The 13,466-nt window shown below is 37.0% G+C and overlaps 1 protein-coding gene across 1 annotated transcript in view; it reads right to left on the bottom strand.

Annotated features, from left to right (window-relative positions):
* The window catches only part of FAM168B (family with sequence similarity 168 member B), a 9,163-nt gene extending 2,135 nt beyond the window's left edge, over positions 1–7,028 (bottom strand). The window contains exons 1-4 of the mRNA XM_010168109.2: positions 6,950–7,028; positions 3,319–3,402; positions 1,724–1,866; positions 580–757 (exon numbers count right to left, since the gene is read on the bottom strand). Coding sequence (XP_010166411.1) covers positions 580–757; positions 1,724–1,866; positions 3,319–3,402; positions 6,950–7,019 — 475 coding nt within the window. The 5' untranslated portion in view covers positions 7,020–7,028. The remainder of the gene's footprint in view (positions 1–579; positions 758–1,723; positions 1,867–3,318; positions 3,403–6,949) is intronic.
* Positions 7,029–13,466: the final 6,438 nt, after the last annotated feature.

Raw genomic sequence — 13,466 nt, 5'->3', positions numbered from 1 at the left:
GGGGGGGGGGAAAGAATGATTTTAAAAACAATTACAGCTTGCTCATATTCTGATTTAAAGCTACCAGTATAATTCTGCACTCCAGCCGCAATCTTTCTTCAAACATTTATGCAAGAGGATCATTTTTATGTTTACTCTAATGCACACAAAGATACTCATTACTCAAAAATAGCTCTAGCAGACACTCTGCAAAATAAGCATTATTCACTGCAAAACTTTTTCCCACAGCAAGCTTTACACGCTGTAAGAATATTTGATGGTAGAGATAACTTGACTGATAAATCAGAATAAATTAATTCTTGTTTGCATTATTCCAGATAGGCTTTTACAGACTAAGGGGCTTCAGAAACAAACAGGCTGAGATCACAGGATCTTAGCAGTCTTACTCAATCTGATCTAGCCAGACCCACTTTAAAGATGCTGGACTAGATGATCTACAGAAGTCCCTTCTAATCTAAAAAATTTTATGATTCTGCCAAATACACCTCTGGCATCACACTTCTGCAATGCAGCTGTGTTCTGTCTCAACCTGAAAGGAGAGCTTCATCAGGAAAACTTAAGGGTTGTAAGTTCACATACCTGCTGACATTGCCATAGTAGTCCCAGCCACCATCCCCATAGTCACACCGTTTCCTCTCGGTGGTGGAATCGGAGCAGGGTACATAGTTGCTGGCATGCCGTTAGGCTGCACAACTGTGGTGTGGTGAATTACGTGGGGTGGTGCTGCATACAAAGGCTGTGTGTAGTAAGTGCCTTGCTGTTAGAGAAAAAAAGTAAATTAAATAATTATAGGATATCTGGTGGCGAAGATAAATTATGTCTTCTTTCACGAATGTATCATAAAATTAAAGGATTATTCTAAAGATGCAGTGTATTTACAGAGCAGAAGCCAGAACTTAATTTCAACTATTCCAGTTGTGTTTCACTGGCAAACTTTTTAACATTTATTCCCTTTTTAAGGCATTTAGGATAACATTCAAAAGCAGAGAACTTTGTAGAACTCCAATGCTGACTACACCTTCAACAATAAGGACTAATTCATCATTCATTCCCTTCATTTTGTATCTTTTCATATATTAATCCATGACAGAACTTCTCTCATTCTTTCACAGCTTTTTATTCAGCTGCTTCTATTTAAAGAAACTTTTTTTTTTTTTTTTTGGCAAAACTGCGCTAAGCAGATTGGATAAACCTTGTTATGTGCTTATTAATTCCCTCTGAATACTGCATACACACCAGGCAAGTTTCCTCTATGCAAAAAGAGGGCCAACTTTTCCCCCAAAATACCACCTTTAATTAAATGGCTTAATTCTCTCCTTTCTAACAGTTTTCAACAGTTTGCCTAGTATAAGGCTTGGTAACTCCCTCAATCACAACAGAGGCTTCCTAAAAAACCGAAAATTAATGCAAGTTTATGACAATTTTTGACAAAATGAAATCAGGATGGGGTAGTGGTACCATCCAGTGTGCATTTTTAAAACTACTTAATCTAGTGTCTCTTCAAAGACTGAACACATTATCAGTAAGCGCAGAGTAATTGTCATGCAAGAGAGAATGTAAAAGAGCACTCCATAAATACCTGTATTAAGAATTCTTACTACAGGCAGCTAAAAATCGTCTCCATCCATGAAGAAATAAATGTGATGTAAAGTTCAGAATTCAAGCAGATATTACAAGGCAAACAAAATACTACCCAAACAGTTTTTTGGTTTTGTTCATTTACCTGTGCATATGGATTCTGCTGTGGATAGGCACTTCGAACTGGGTACACAGCAGTCTGATAGGGATTCGGTGACGAAGAATACGGTGGCACTGCACCACTAGTAGGTGAACAAGATACTTTATATGGGGTGCCTGGTGTATAACCTGAAACAAAGGTAAATCTGCATTAAAAACATGAAAAACAAGTGTCAGTACACTGCTTTCTAAAGTCAAGGGTAACAATTTTCTTTATTTCCAAATTCCTTAATCTTCATGTGAGTACACAGTATGCCAGTCTCAACATGCAAGCATGAGTCCTATCCTTTAGATAATACTGATAACAGACTGAAAATACTTGACTGTGTCAACTAAGCATGGAAAGCCCATTCTATTTTTGCACAATTTTATTTTAAATCTATTGATATGGGATTAAAAAAATGTGGATTTATATTTTCATAGTTGTATCAACAAATAGTTGGATTCAGTGTATTTGGCAGCATTCCTATATAGGAATACCTACAAAATGCTGAACATGAAGGATCAACTACAACTCAGTCCTCAGTCAAGCTCACTCATTCTAAAAACCCATTGATACAGCTGCACAGGCAATTTAACTTTCATTCTTGCAAAGTGGTACATCTGTACAAGATGTATTCTGCCTTTCCATTTAATTTTACAGGGAGCAAAGACCTTAAAAGTAAACCATATGTTTATTCAAAACCACAGAAATTTAAGAAAGATACCCTTTCTGAACAGCAGTGACACGGCACATTCAAATACTGCTGCACAATGTGAATTTACAAAAGCTTTGATTCTATAAACAAGCAATCACATCAAAAAAGTAAGAACAACAAAAAAAATCCCAGCTATCAGGACAAAGTACTTCAAGTTGTTATCTGCCTGAATTAGAAAATCTGGACATTTTAAACTTTAGTTCATAGCTTAAAGAGTAGCTAAAAATTAAAGTTATTCTTAGTTCTGAAATAAAAGCTTATTTTCTATTCAACATCAATAAAGACTCTAATAGTACTACCTTTAAAAAAAAATTTAGGACATTCAAACATGGTATACAATTACTTCTATACGTCCTTATTCCTTTTTCACAGAAAAGTGAAAAATATCTTACTCTTTGTTATATACCATAAGATATATTCCAAGATAATTCAATGCAACCTAAACTGACAACACAATCAAGTCTAACAAGTCAACAATCTTCCCCAGAAACCGTAACTTTCATTACAATATAACTGACACAGAGGAAAAAAACCCAATCAACTGGATAAAAACGTCAGTCTCGTGATTTGGTAAATTGACCACATGCAGCTTATATTCATCTTCCTGCAGTAGGACCTGCAGACTGCAACCAGTAATAAGATTGGAACTACCTTTCAGTTATCTGATCCTAGGATAAAAAATTAGCTAGTCCTCAGCACAGCTGCAGGAATCCTGATGTTATATACAATGGAGCACAGATGAGTCCTAATGAGTCATATTCAAAGTAACACAAAACTTATCACACAGTATAAGTGTTATTGTAAGCCCCTACCGCTTTTCCTTTCTTGATTCTAACAACTTCCAAACTTCAGGTTACTGCTTTGACACACCTATTATACATACCTGTTTGGAAGGTAGGATTTGCTCCAGGATACATATTAGGGGAATAGGCAGGAGCAGCCGCTGCATAGCCCATTGGGAAGCCAGCTAGAAGAAAGAATAGGTCAGAGTTATTGTCTAGACTGACTGCACAATCTAACTAGACTTTAGTCTCAAAGATTCTCGCTGTACATCTTTTAACAGAGATGAGCTAGCAGATAGCCTTCAATCACACCTCCTCAACTAGAACACCAGGCTCTTCTTCTCCCATGCCACATGAAGCCGAATGCTAGATGAAGGGAACAGCTAAGGAGTCACAAGTGCCATTCTCCCTTACATCCCTGTTTCAGCAAATCTCAAAGTTGGCCAAGTAACTCTTAAGTTAGCTGGACAACAAAGTTTTGTGCAACTATCCGATCCTCCACCCCCTCAAGTTAAGACCTGTTGCACATCAAATATTTATCTGAAGGGACTTATTCACAGAAATATATCCCTAAAAGTCTGAGTGCCTCTGACTCTCCAGATCAGAGATACCCCAAGTAGTGAGTACAAAGCAACCTTAAATAGCCCAAAATCTTGCTGCATTTGACACAGATTCGTTACTACACTCGCGTATCAAACAAGCTCACCAGTTTCAAGCACGTACTATAACACTAATAAGTGATTCACTGAGGTATCAGCAAAATGATAGGTAAAAACTTCTACACTAGAATGCAAGAACTGCTATGGCTGAATGAAGACTGCAATACACTGGCCTCCAACATAAGGCAAAAAAAAGCATTATCAAAAGCTACAGTTACTTGAAATATACAAAGCTTGTTTAGATTGTAATAAGCAAAATTGCTGAATTAATCATAGCTATTAATTTTTCCAGGAACTTTTTTACATTATTCCAAACTGTGAAAATGAGTAATGTCTGTACTTAGAAAGACAGAGTTACTACCACATATTGTTATCAACTTATAAAAACGTCTCCAGATAAAAGGCAATTACTATTTCCCTACTCACTGTCAGGCTTAAAGCTGCTAGTTTTAAACTGCTATTCAAATTTGAAGGGTTTCTACTTTGCTATAAATCCCAGAGTCCTTAGCAATTAATCCTAACAATAAAAATTCCTTAGCTCAGGACTACATATGCTAACCCAGTTTGGCAAAGCACTCTATAAACATATCAAGTGACATATGCTTGGCACTACTATTGGGTGGTCAGTAGGGATAATGCTAAGAAAAGCATTAGGCTTAAAAATGAAAGGTAAAAATAACATATCCAATTCATAATAACTTTTTAGAGTTTCAATAGCTCTTAAGATTCTAAATTCACAAGCTGCTACTGAAAAGCGTTAGTACAGCTTTCCACATCACCCAAACTGACCACACATATGCAACATTATTTGTCGTATACATTTCCAGTCCTCTATTCTTTCTTCACAGGTTTAGCTCCACCACAGAGCACTCTGAGCTGCTCAAGAAACAAGTAGTTTGTGAAAAACATAACTACGACAAGCAGCAGTTTTAACTTCTACACAGAACTTTCATCCACATGAGAACATTTAGACACTGACTCCTCGCTACGGTAAACCCATCCAACAACCTCAAATAGGTGTAGTATAATATAAACAGCTATTAAATATGCAACAGCTTTAGAAACACAGGGCCTTTAAATAATACATTCTACCTAGTGACATGTTCATTACTTTCTAGTACCATGCAATCCACGTAAATTCAATTATTCTGAATGGAGAATCTGTAGCTTTTAAATTAGGAGAGGCAAAGAAGGGAGACTTAAGTCTATGCACCAGGTTTAAAAAAAAAATAAATCCTAAAATGTAAGTCAACTTTTCATTTTAGAGAAAGTTTTGTGTTTATCCCTATAAGTTAAGGGATAAACATCAAACCATCTTTAAGTTTGAACCAGGCAGCTCAGAAAACCATCTGTAACAGTGTCACTGTAGAACTTATTGACTAAGCTGAATTTAAGGGTCACAGTTGTGTATATCAATCGACTGCTATAAGGAAGAATTTTGAGTGATGAACTTGAAGCATGACACTTAAGGCACTTCTGTAATGATTCTACTTCAATTCTATACATTTTAGTTATGCTAATTTATAACCAAGTGAAGACTGGAAAATTTACAGTACTTACATAATTCAATAGGTAGTCTAATATGTATAAAAGCAGAATGAAAGACTAAAAGTTGTAATGTTGTTTAAACTGCTATTTATGAATCTACAACAGCGTATCTTGCCAAGTAAATTAAAGTACCACTTAGATTAGTATAAACAAGAGCATCAATGCAATGTGTAAATGATTATAAGTACAAATGAAACCTTGGTTAATATAAATGTGTGCTTAGAAAATTAATAGATACACAAAGCAGTATTTAAATAATTCATAATAATCTTCATCTAAACCAAAAGAAAATCTTGCAAAAGCAATCTATTAGGAATATAGCAATAATTGTACTGTAGCTGATATTAATCAGTAAACCACTGCTGCTTGCCTTTTTATTACTGTAGTCCGTATAACTAAGACAGTTACAGAGAATAAAACTATCCTGTGGGACTTAAGGTTACACAGCATCAGCTTTACAATTTATTACTGCACAATTTCAGTCACTCTATAGATTTAAAACCATTGCAAGAGTCTGGGTTTTCCTCTTATAAATACTGTAGAAATCAAGAAGGGTACACTAATTTGTGGAAAAAAGTACCTAAAAAGTAAAAATAAAAATTTAAATGTTTTTGAGTTTACCAAGTCAACAGTAAAGAAAACTCATTTATGCATCAGTATTTAGAAGAAGGAACACAGAAAAGCATAACAGGAAAAGAGAACTCCAGAACACTACCTAAACTGAAAAGCACATTTAAAAACTGTAAATACCAGTAGGAAAATCTAGTAGAGCTACAAAGAATATAAACAGTAATGACTCAGAATGATTTCCAGCTCCTAATACAGACACCAACTAAATCACACAACAGCCTCCCTGTAAAAGTGACGAAAGTTTTATTTATGACGATACATGAAGTCTGAGCTGAAAGACCCCCCAACCTCTCCCAGGATGGAATAATTCCCTTACCCCGCAGATATATAAAAAAATTACTGCATCAAGACATACTGCTTGAAATGCCTCATAGAGGCAACACAGCCCTTCCCTTCAGTGTTCCTAGAAAGTTCTGTCCAAATCTAATTATTGTCTTATCCAGCTTCTGAACTATGGGGACATCAGAAATGAACCCTGCTCACACACACATTAGGAGATGAGTGGAAAAAACCCTGGTGAGAAACCTGAAGCCAAATGAGATGCAGAGAAGGCAAGAAATACATTTAATTTCTATTTTAAAAAACACTTTCTGGCCATTTTCTTGATCCCACCTTTGATGCTATGCTTCAGGCAGTCATAAAACAGATAGCATGAACAAGAATTAGGGGATAGAAAGGTTAACAGCGCCAGCCAACTAGCAGCAGAAATAAGACTGACTCCTCTTCTTGCAGGGCATAATTATTACAGCTCTAAAATAAGCTGCTTTGAAAGAGATACTGAAGTTACAGAACAACTAACATGACTCTTGAAACATCACCTTTAAAACTTAAAAAAACCCCACCCAAATCCCCAAACAGATTACCACACATGAAAAAAAAAAAAACAGTTACTTACCTGGATAACCAATTCCTTTGGCATTTGCATAGGGAACCCCTGAAGATCCAGGGCTATACACAGGATTCATGATTTCAGTAACTGAATAAGGGGGGGGAAAAAAAAAATTAAAATTATTTACTCAAGTATAGGGAAAGCCTGAAATCTCAGCAACTACAATGAAATTGAAAATGGGGGAAACTGCATTGGAAGAAAAAGTAACAGAGGGAAAAGCCGCAATTCTACTACTCATCAACATTAAAAGTGTAGCTATGACCCTCTCTTGCTCATAGCTAGAAGTAAATTTCAAAGCATCACAACCCTCTTTCAGCTAGAGGAATGCCTCAGGGATTACACATTCCCTGTTGTGGAGCATGCTTTCAAAAATATTTCCATCCCCAGGAGCTTCCCCGTGGCCCACAAATCCATAACCCACTGCAGGAGTTCACATGTGTTGGACTTCTGCCCCCAACATCATCAATCAATCACTTATCTATCTACCATCTATGAATCCTGGTTTCTTCCCATTTCTTTCTTGAAGCACCTAGCCAAGGGATGCAAATACTTACAGTCTATTACTACTGGCACTTCAAGCCCAGGTTTCCAGTCCTTTACCAGCACTAAATCCATCAACTGTCAACAGCCCAAGTACTACAGAAGTAAGTGGGAAAAGACTTTCTGTATAGACATCTAGCTCACATTTATTTATTTCTTTACTTTCTGCTAAGTCCTTCAGAGCCTATGACAAGCTGGCAGTTGGGTCCAGTCATTTCTGAATTATGTATTCACACACCAATAAGGCACCTACAGCCGGCATCACTGGCAGGAATGAAACCAAATCCCCAGTTTTAAAAAAGATCTTGTACATAAACACCAAGGAAAATAAAATGGCATTGAAAATGCTTCTCAAATTTTTCTAATACACCTATGTACTTCTAGGAGTATAAATCACTGTAGCAGAGCTCACAAGCAAGGCCACCATGTGCCTCTTAACAGTACTGTTCACAGCTATTTTTATATTTTTTTTTAATAAAATCCCTATATTTTAACCCAAATATCTTCAATCATCTGATTTTCTACATATATTTAGAGATTTACCACTTCTCTTCCTTCAAGTGCCCATTTTCCACTACAAACAGCCTTCGACAGCAAGACAGGAGGGCAAAATATGAAACCAGACTATCTTATTAACTGCTAATATCTGATATTTGAATCAGTTCCTCTTCCACATCTTGAGATGCTGTCTCACTTTAAAATAAAGTGTTTTAACTGCTTAAGCAGTTTATTTACAAAATTCTGTTGAACTGCATTAAAGTTTACGAAGCAAAAAAGAGTCATAATGATGTATGCACTACTTTAGTTACAGAATACATTATGGCAGGTATCCAAGTTAAGTGTTAAGTGACTGTATAAAGTATAAGTAGTTTGTTTTTTAAAGTAACACTAAAACCAACTCCGTGCCAAGAGTTTTAGCAGCACCTGGTACAGAATAGAGTAAAAGAAACATTTGTGCAAAATTAGGAAATCAAAAAATAAATGCTGGCAGGAAGTTTATCATCAGGTTTCACAAAACACAAACTCTGTGTAAGAAAATTTTAAGATTCACCAGTTTCTTGGTCTTTCTCCTCATACGCGCACTTTGCAATAATACTAACTTAAACAGAATTGCTTTTATTTTTTCCAGCTTTATACTTGATTACACACCAAGACAAAAGAATGCATTAAGAACGAGTTAAAAAACAAGCCACCTGCCATTTACATTGCTTAGTATGAAGAAAGTTCCACAGAGCAGCATGTTTTAATCATCTGACAAACATCAAAAAAGCAGTTTGACACAAATCTCTTTGGAAGTGTTCTACAGCAAACTAGTCATCTTCAAGTATAAAACACTATCTTCCACTGAAGTACTGTGGAGTTTTAGTCCCATGAATTCTGCTGTGCCATGACCAACAGGCCTATTTTGCTGAACTAGCATTTCATTGCATCAATACTGCTCTCTTCTCCCATACTTTCTTCTGTGTATCTTCCTTTCTAAATAAGGACTCTCATGTAATTGAAAACTTTCAGTCTGTTCCCTTAATACCTCCCTGCATTTCCTTCTCATTTGCATCTTTGCTCCTCTTTCAATGTTGATTTTGTCTCTAAACTTACAAAATCTGTAAGAGGTTCAAGCTTCAACTGAGTATCAGCATTTCTGAGTTGTGGGGTAAAAGTCTTCAGGGAGGTGGACGTACCCTTCCACTCAAATATAAACAGCACTCTCCCACACACCTGTATCCCTACAAATACGCTGCTCCTCCTTGAAGTCTCTACAGCAACTAGGAGGAAAGAAAACCCTGTAACCCTCTCACCATTCTCAGTGGCAATAAGAAAGAAAGAGAGAGGACTGGAAAACCAGCAAGAGCATTCTGTGAATAACTGAGTAAAATGTAAAAAAAAAACAAACAAAAAAAACCCATCAAAAAAACCCCCAAACAAAACACCCTCAAAAAACCAAACCAACAACCCAAAAGCCAACTATTAGTAGTCAATGACCACAGAAGAACACAAGGATACACATTCTGGGGATTATTCAAGCAGAAGCCATATAAAGCTGCAAAGGTACAGAAAATGAATGAAAAAGGTCAGACAACTCATCAGACTTGATCTCAAAGGAAGTGCAGATAAGAAAAAGGAATTCCACTTAAGTAAGGGGAAAAAAAACGTATGGCACTTGGAGCCTGCAAGCTGCCTCTTACTGGAAACAATATCAACTTCCACTTCAAATGCATCCATAATTCAAAATTCATGTGTGTACATCTTTGGTTGAACAGGTCTGTACTCTCACTGCTGCTTTCCCACTCTAGCTTTCACCACTGCAATACAAGTAGAGATCCTCCAGCCTCCAAAAAGTGCTTACAGTTTTTGCAATGCAGACACAACTTCAGATCACTTCTAATTAAAAATAATTATTTTCAGGTCTTCTCTGAAGGACCCAACATGTGTAAGTATAATTATATCGCATTACCCAATGGTTGCAATCATGCCACTCTTACTGTAATTTTACTTGGAAGGGCATCTGTTATATTGAAATATGGAACCTTGTAGTCCCTTTCTCCTAAAGTCCACGCCTAAAGTCCACATCAAACGCTAAGGAAACTAGTAAAAAGTGAACCCAAAGAATCATGGCTTTCAACCTTTTTGTTGGCATTCCCTCCAAAGCATTCTCATGTTAATGTATATGTAAATAAGTGTCTACTGTGCATCATCTGTATATAAATTGCACAGTCAACTGTATATAAATTAGTCAACTAATTCTTTCACCTGAAATGAAGGTAATCATACTTATTAAAGATGCTCTGATTAAAGACTACGCAAGCATGCCTGGGAAGTGCAAATGCTTTCATTCTTGCCAAAGCCAAACAATCAAACTCATTTTTGACCAAGCCTGTTAAATCTGATCTTGGGACAGATACCATGACAATCCTCCTCCTCCTAAATCCACGTTTCAGGAAGCTGAGCACAAAGGCCAGCTGCTGCTAATGCCGAAGCTCTAGCACTCCAAATCAGATATGCTTTTGCACATAGCTTTCCTTGCTACACTCAGAATGAGGACATTTCTAGGAAAGTCTGCTTTTAAAAATCATTTTTCCAAGATACATGCAAAAAACCCCTCACAGATCAATGCAAATACCGTAAAACAAACTGCACATTCCTTTGTAACAGATACATTTTCTTACTATCTATTTTCAAAGTTGTGCAGAAACACTATCAGAACAAGATCTACTGAATGCCACTGTGTGCTCATTTTATGACAATTCCACCACAAGAGTTGTGGAGGAATCTTAAGTAAGTCTCCCAAATAAGTACCTTGCCTAAAGCACACTATTGTGGTCCACTAATGCTTTCATTCTTGGAACTTAAGCAGACTCACATGAAGTCGTTATAGTATTTAACACCTATCCATCTTGAATACTTTCAGAATGTTGTTGGCTATGTAACTGTACAACTGACCCAGTTTCCACTTACATACAGTTCCCTAACAAAGTTAATTACTATCTTAGTAATGTTCTACATTTTACTCATTTGATTTCCAGTCAAAGCTTAATAGACATAAAATGCAATTCCTAAAGTCTGTTGGTTTATAATGTAAAAAAAAAAAAAAAAGTCATTTCCACTGCTAAGTAACAAAGTAAATAGTTTAGGACACTTCAGCTCTCAAATAATTGTCAGTGACTGAAGTCTCAGTTGCATTACATTCTATTAAAACTTCAGACACCAAAATAGGCCCTTTATGCCAATCCTAGACCAAATAACAGACACTTTTGTCACAATTACTTTAAAAAAAGCGTGCTCATATCAGCAGGTATTCAAGACTTCATGAAGTCTAAAATCACGCTTCCCACACTGTATAGGTATGCGCAGGTAGCGTGTACTTCACTTCTTCCATTCATCCAAGACTTCAAAAGAGGTCACTGAATTCTACCGGGAAGCAAGTATCTCCCCTGTTCAAATCAGGGCATGGGTTTGTGGTAGTCCATGACCAAAGCCAGCTGGAATCAATGCTCACACAGAACCGCCACACTTCTGGCAAGCAGTTCCACTCCCTGCGCTGGGACAGCGCTGGCACGCTAACCCCTCAGTAACTTAGATCAGCTAAGCTGGTCGGCAGAACTTGGGCTTTTGCTGGAGGTTTTTGGGCAGATGGTTGCTATGTTTTCTTCTTGCCAGCTTGAAAGAGCTGACACACATCACCAAATGGCTAAGACAGCATCAGTTCCAGTGCAAGGAATGGAGCAGGACTGGATAGTGGCAGTACGGACTGAGGCTGCAGAACCACAGCCTGGAAAAAGACGATTAACAACGTTGCCCAAAGTTCACACACAAAGTAAAATGTAAAGCTGGAAACATCATTCACATTCAAGTCTTCCCCTCCTGCTCAAAGTACAAGATGTTCTTGTCATAAAAGTGAAAGAATGAGACACCCACAACCACCTTTCTATGTTTTGTGTGCATGCAATTTTTTAAGACTACAAAGAAATAGAGCAGTTTAGACTTTTTAATCCTGTCTAATGAAAACAATTCTCATCTGTAACCCTACTCTTTTAGTGATCTGTTGTTACTTTTTTTTTGTTTAACAGAGTTGAAATACACGTATGTTAACATCAATACTACTTGTACCCCGCATCAATAATGACAGAGACAATATGATTGTATATTAAAGACTCAACAGAATCAGTTCTATGTATCTTTCACAAAAAGAAAACCTATACCAAAAATTTAATACCAAGATCCTGCTCATGATTCAACTTTATACATTTATGGCACTGTTCTCATTCCAAAAAAACCAGACCATTACCAAAACTATTTTTCTTAAAAAACCCCATTATGTATGGAAAGATTAAACAAGCGGCCCAACATTTCTTGAAGTGTACAATTTCTGTTGTTGATCCTGCACAAGAGGATAAAAGTTGCTAGCTCCAAACCTTGTGTCTCCTGCCTAACTTTGATGTCAAGTATATTCTTATTTCAAAGAAGTGGAGTAGTACATCAAAATCACCAGTTCCTCATGATAAGAATCCTAGAAGATTGTCTATTGCCAAATTCAGGGGAAGTCAATCAACTATGAGAAATGGGGTGGGGAAAAAAAATCAAATTGGAAGAACAAATTTTTACTACATGAAGGAATCATATTTATAACTTCTTGGTTAAATCCTGAAGCTCTGCTTCTTAGTAAATTTTGCATCCTGCAAAGCATTTTTTCATTAAATTAATTATCAGTTTATTCCACATTCCTTTCTGAAATAAGATGAATCTGTCACAAGTTCCAGATTGAGATAGAATCTCCAAAAGCCTTTTAATTCCTCCTGCTTTTTAACCTGAAAGTTAAAGTGTGTAATTACAACCACAGAAAGTACATGTTGGGAAGTGTGTGTTATTCAAGCATGGAAGTTTTATGACTCTAACAATTATGCATCTTACAGTAAAATCACATTAGAGTAGACAGAAAGTCTACTCAAATTAGGTAACATGCACACTGCTACTGAATATTAAAGAACAATCTCTCATGCTGAGGGCTGTATACCTTCCTCTACTTAAAACCTAAGTTTTTGTGTTTCTCAGAGCACAGATTTCATCATTTGGCTGGTGTTTATGGTTTGGCTCCAAACATTCTAGAAAAGCGCTGAAAGCACGGTTTGCACCAGGCCTTTTTTCTTTTTGTCTCACAACTCTTCCTAGAAGCTACAGACAACTAAAATTTTATTTCCTCCCCCAGCTCCCAGATATAAAGATAACGGGGCGCATACAGCGTGCAAGTCACACAACACAGCCTTTCGCATGCAGCTGAAGTTTATTGATACTGTTTATTTGAAAATCCCACTGCCGGGTCCCCTCATGATGCTATACTGAAGCTTTATGAAGTTTTCAACTGGACAACCTTCAGCCTCCATCAATAAGCCAGCATTAACGACGTCCCATGCACTCAAACCCAACCTGCTTCACAAAGGCAACCCGAGCTCCCGGCAGCGGCGGAAAGCGAAAGGAGCCGCGAGGCGGT

This window comes from Antrostomus carolinensis, unplaced genomic scaffold, assembly GCF_000700745.2.
Source record: "Antrostomus carolinensis isolate BGI_N321 unplaced genomic scaffold, ASM70074v2 scaffold18055, whole genome shotgun sequence".
NCBI classification, from domain to species: Eukaryota; Metazoa; Chordata; class Aves; order Caprimulgiformes; family Caprimulgidae; genus Antrostomus; species Antrostomus carolinensis.
The sequence above is the reverse complement of the archived record's forward strand: the minus strand, read 5'-3'. Positions and strand labels throughout refer to the sequence as shown.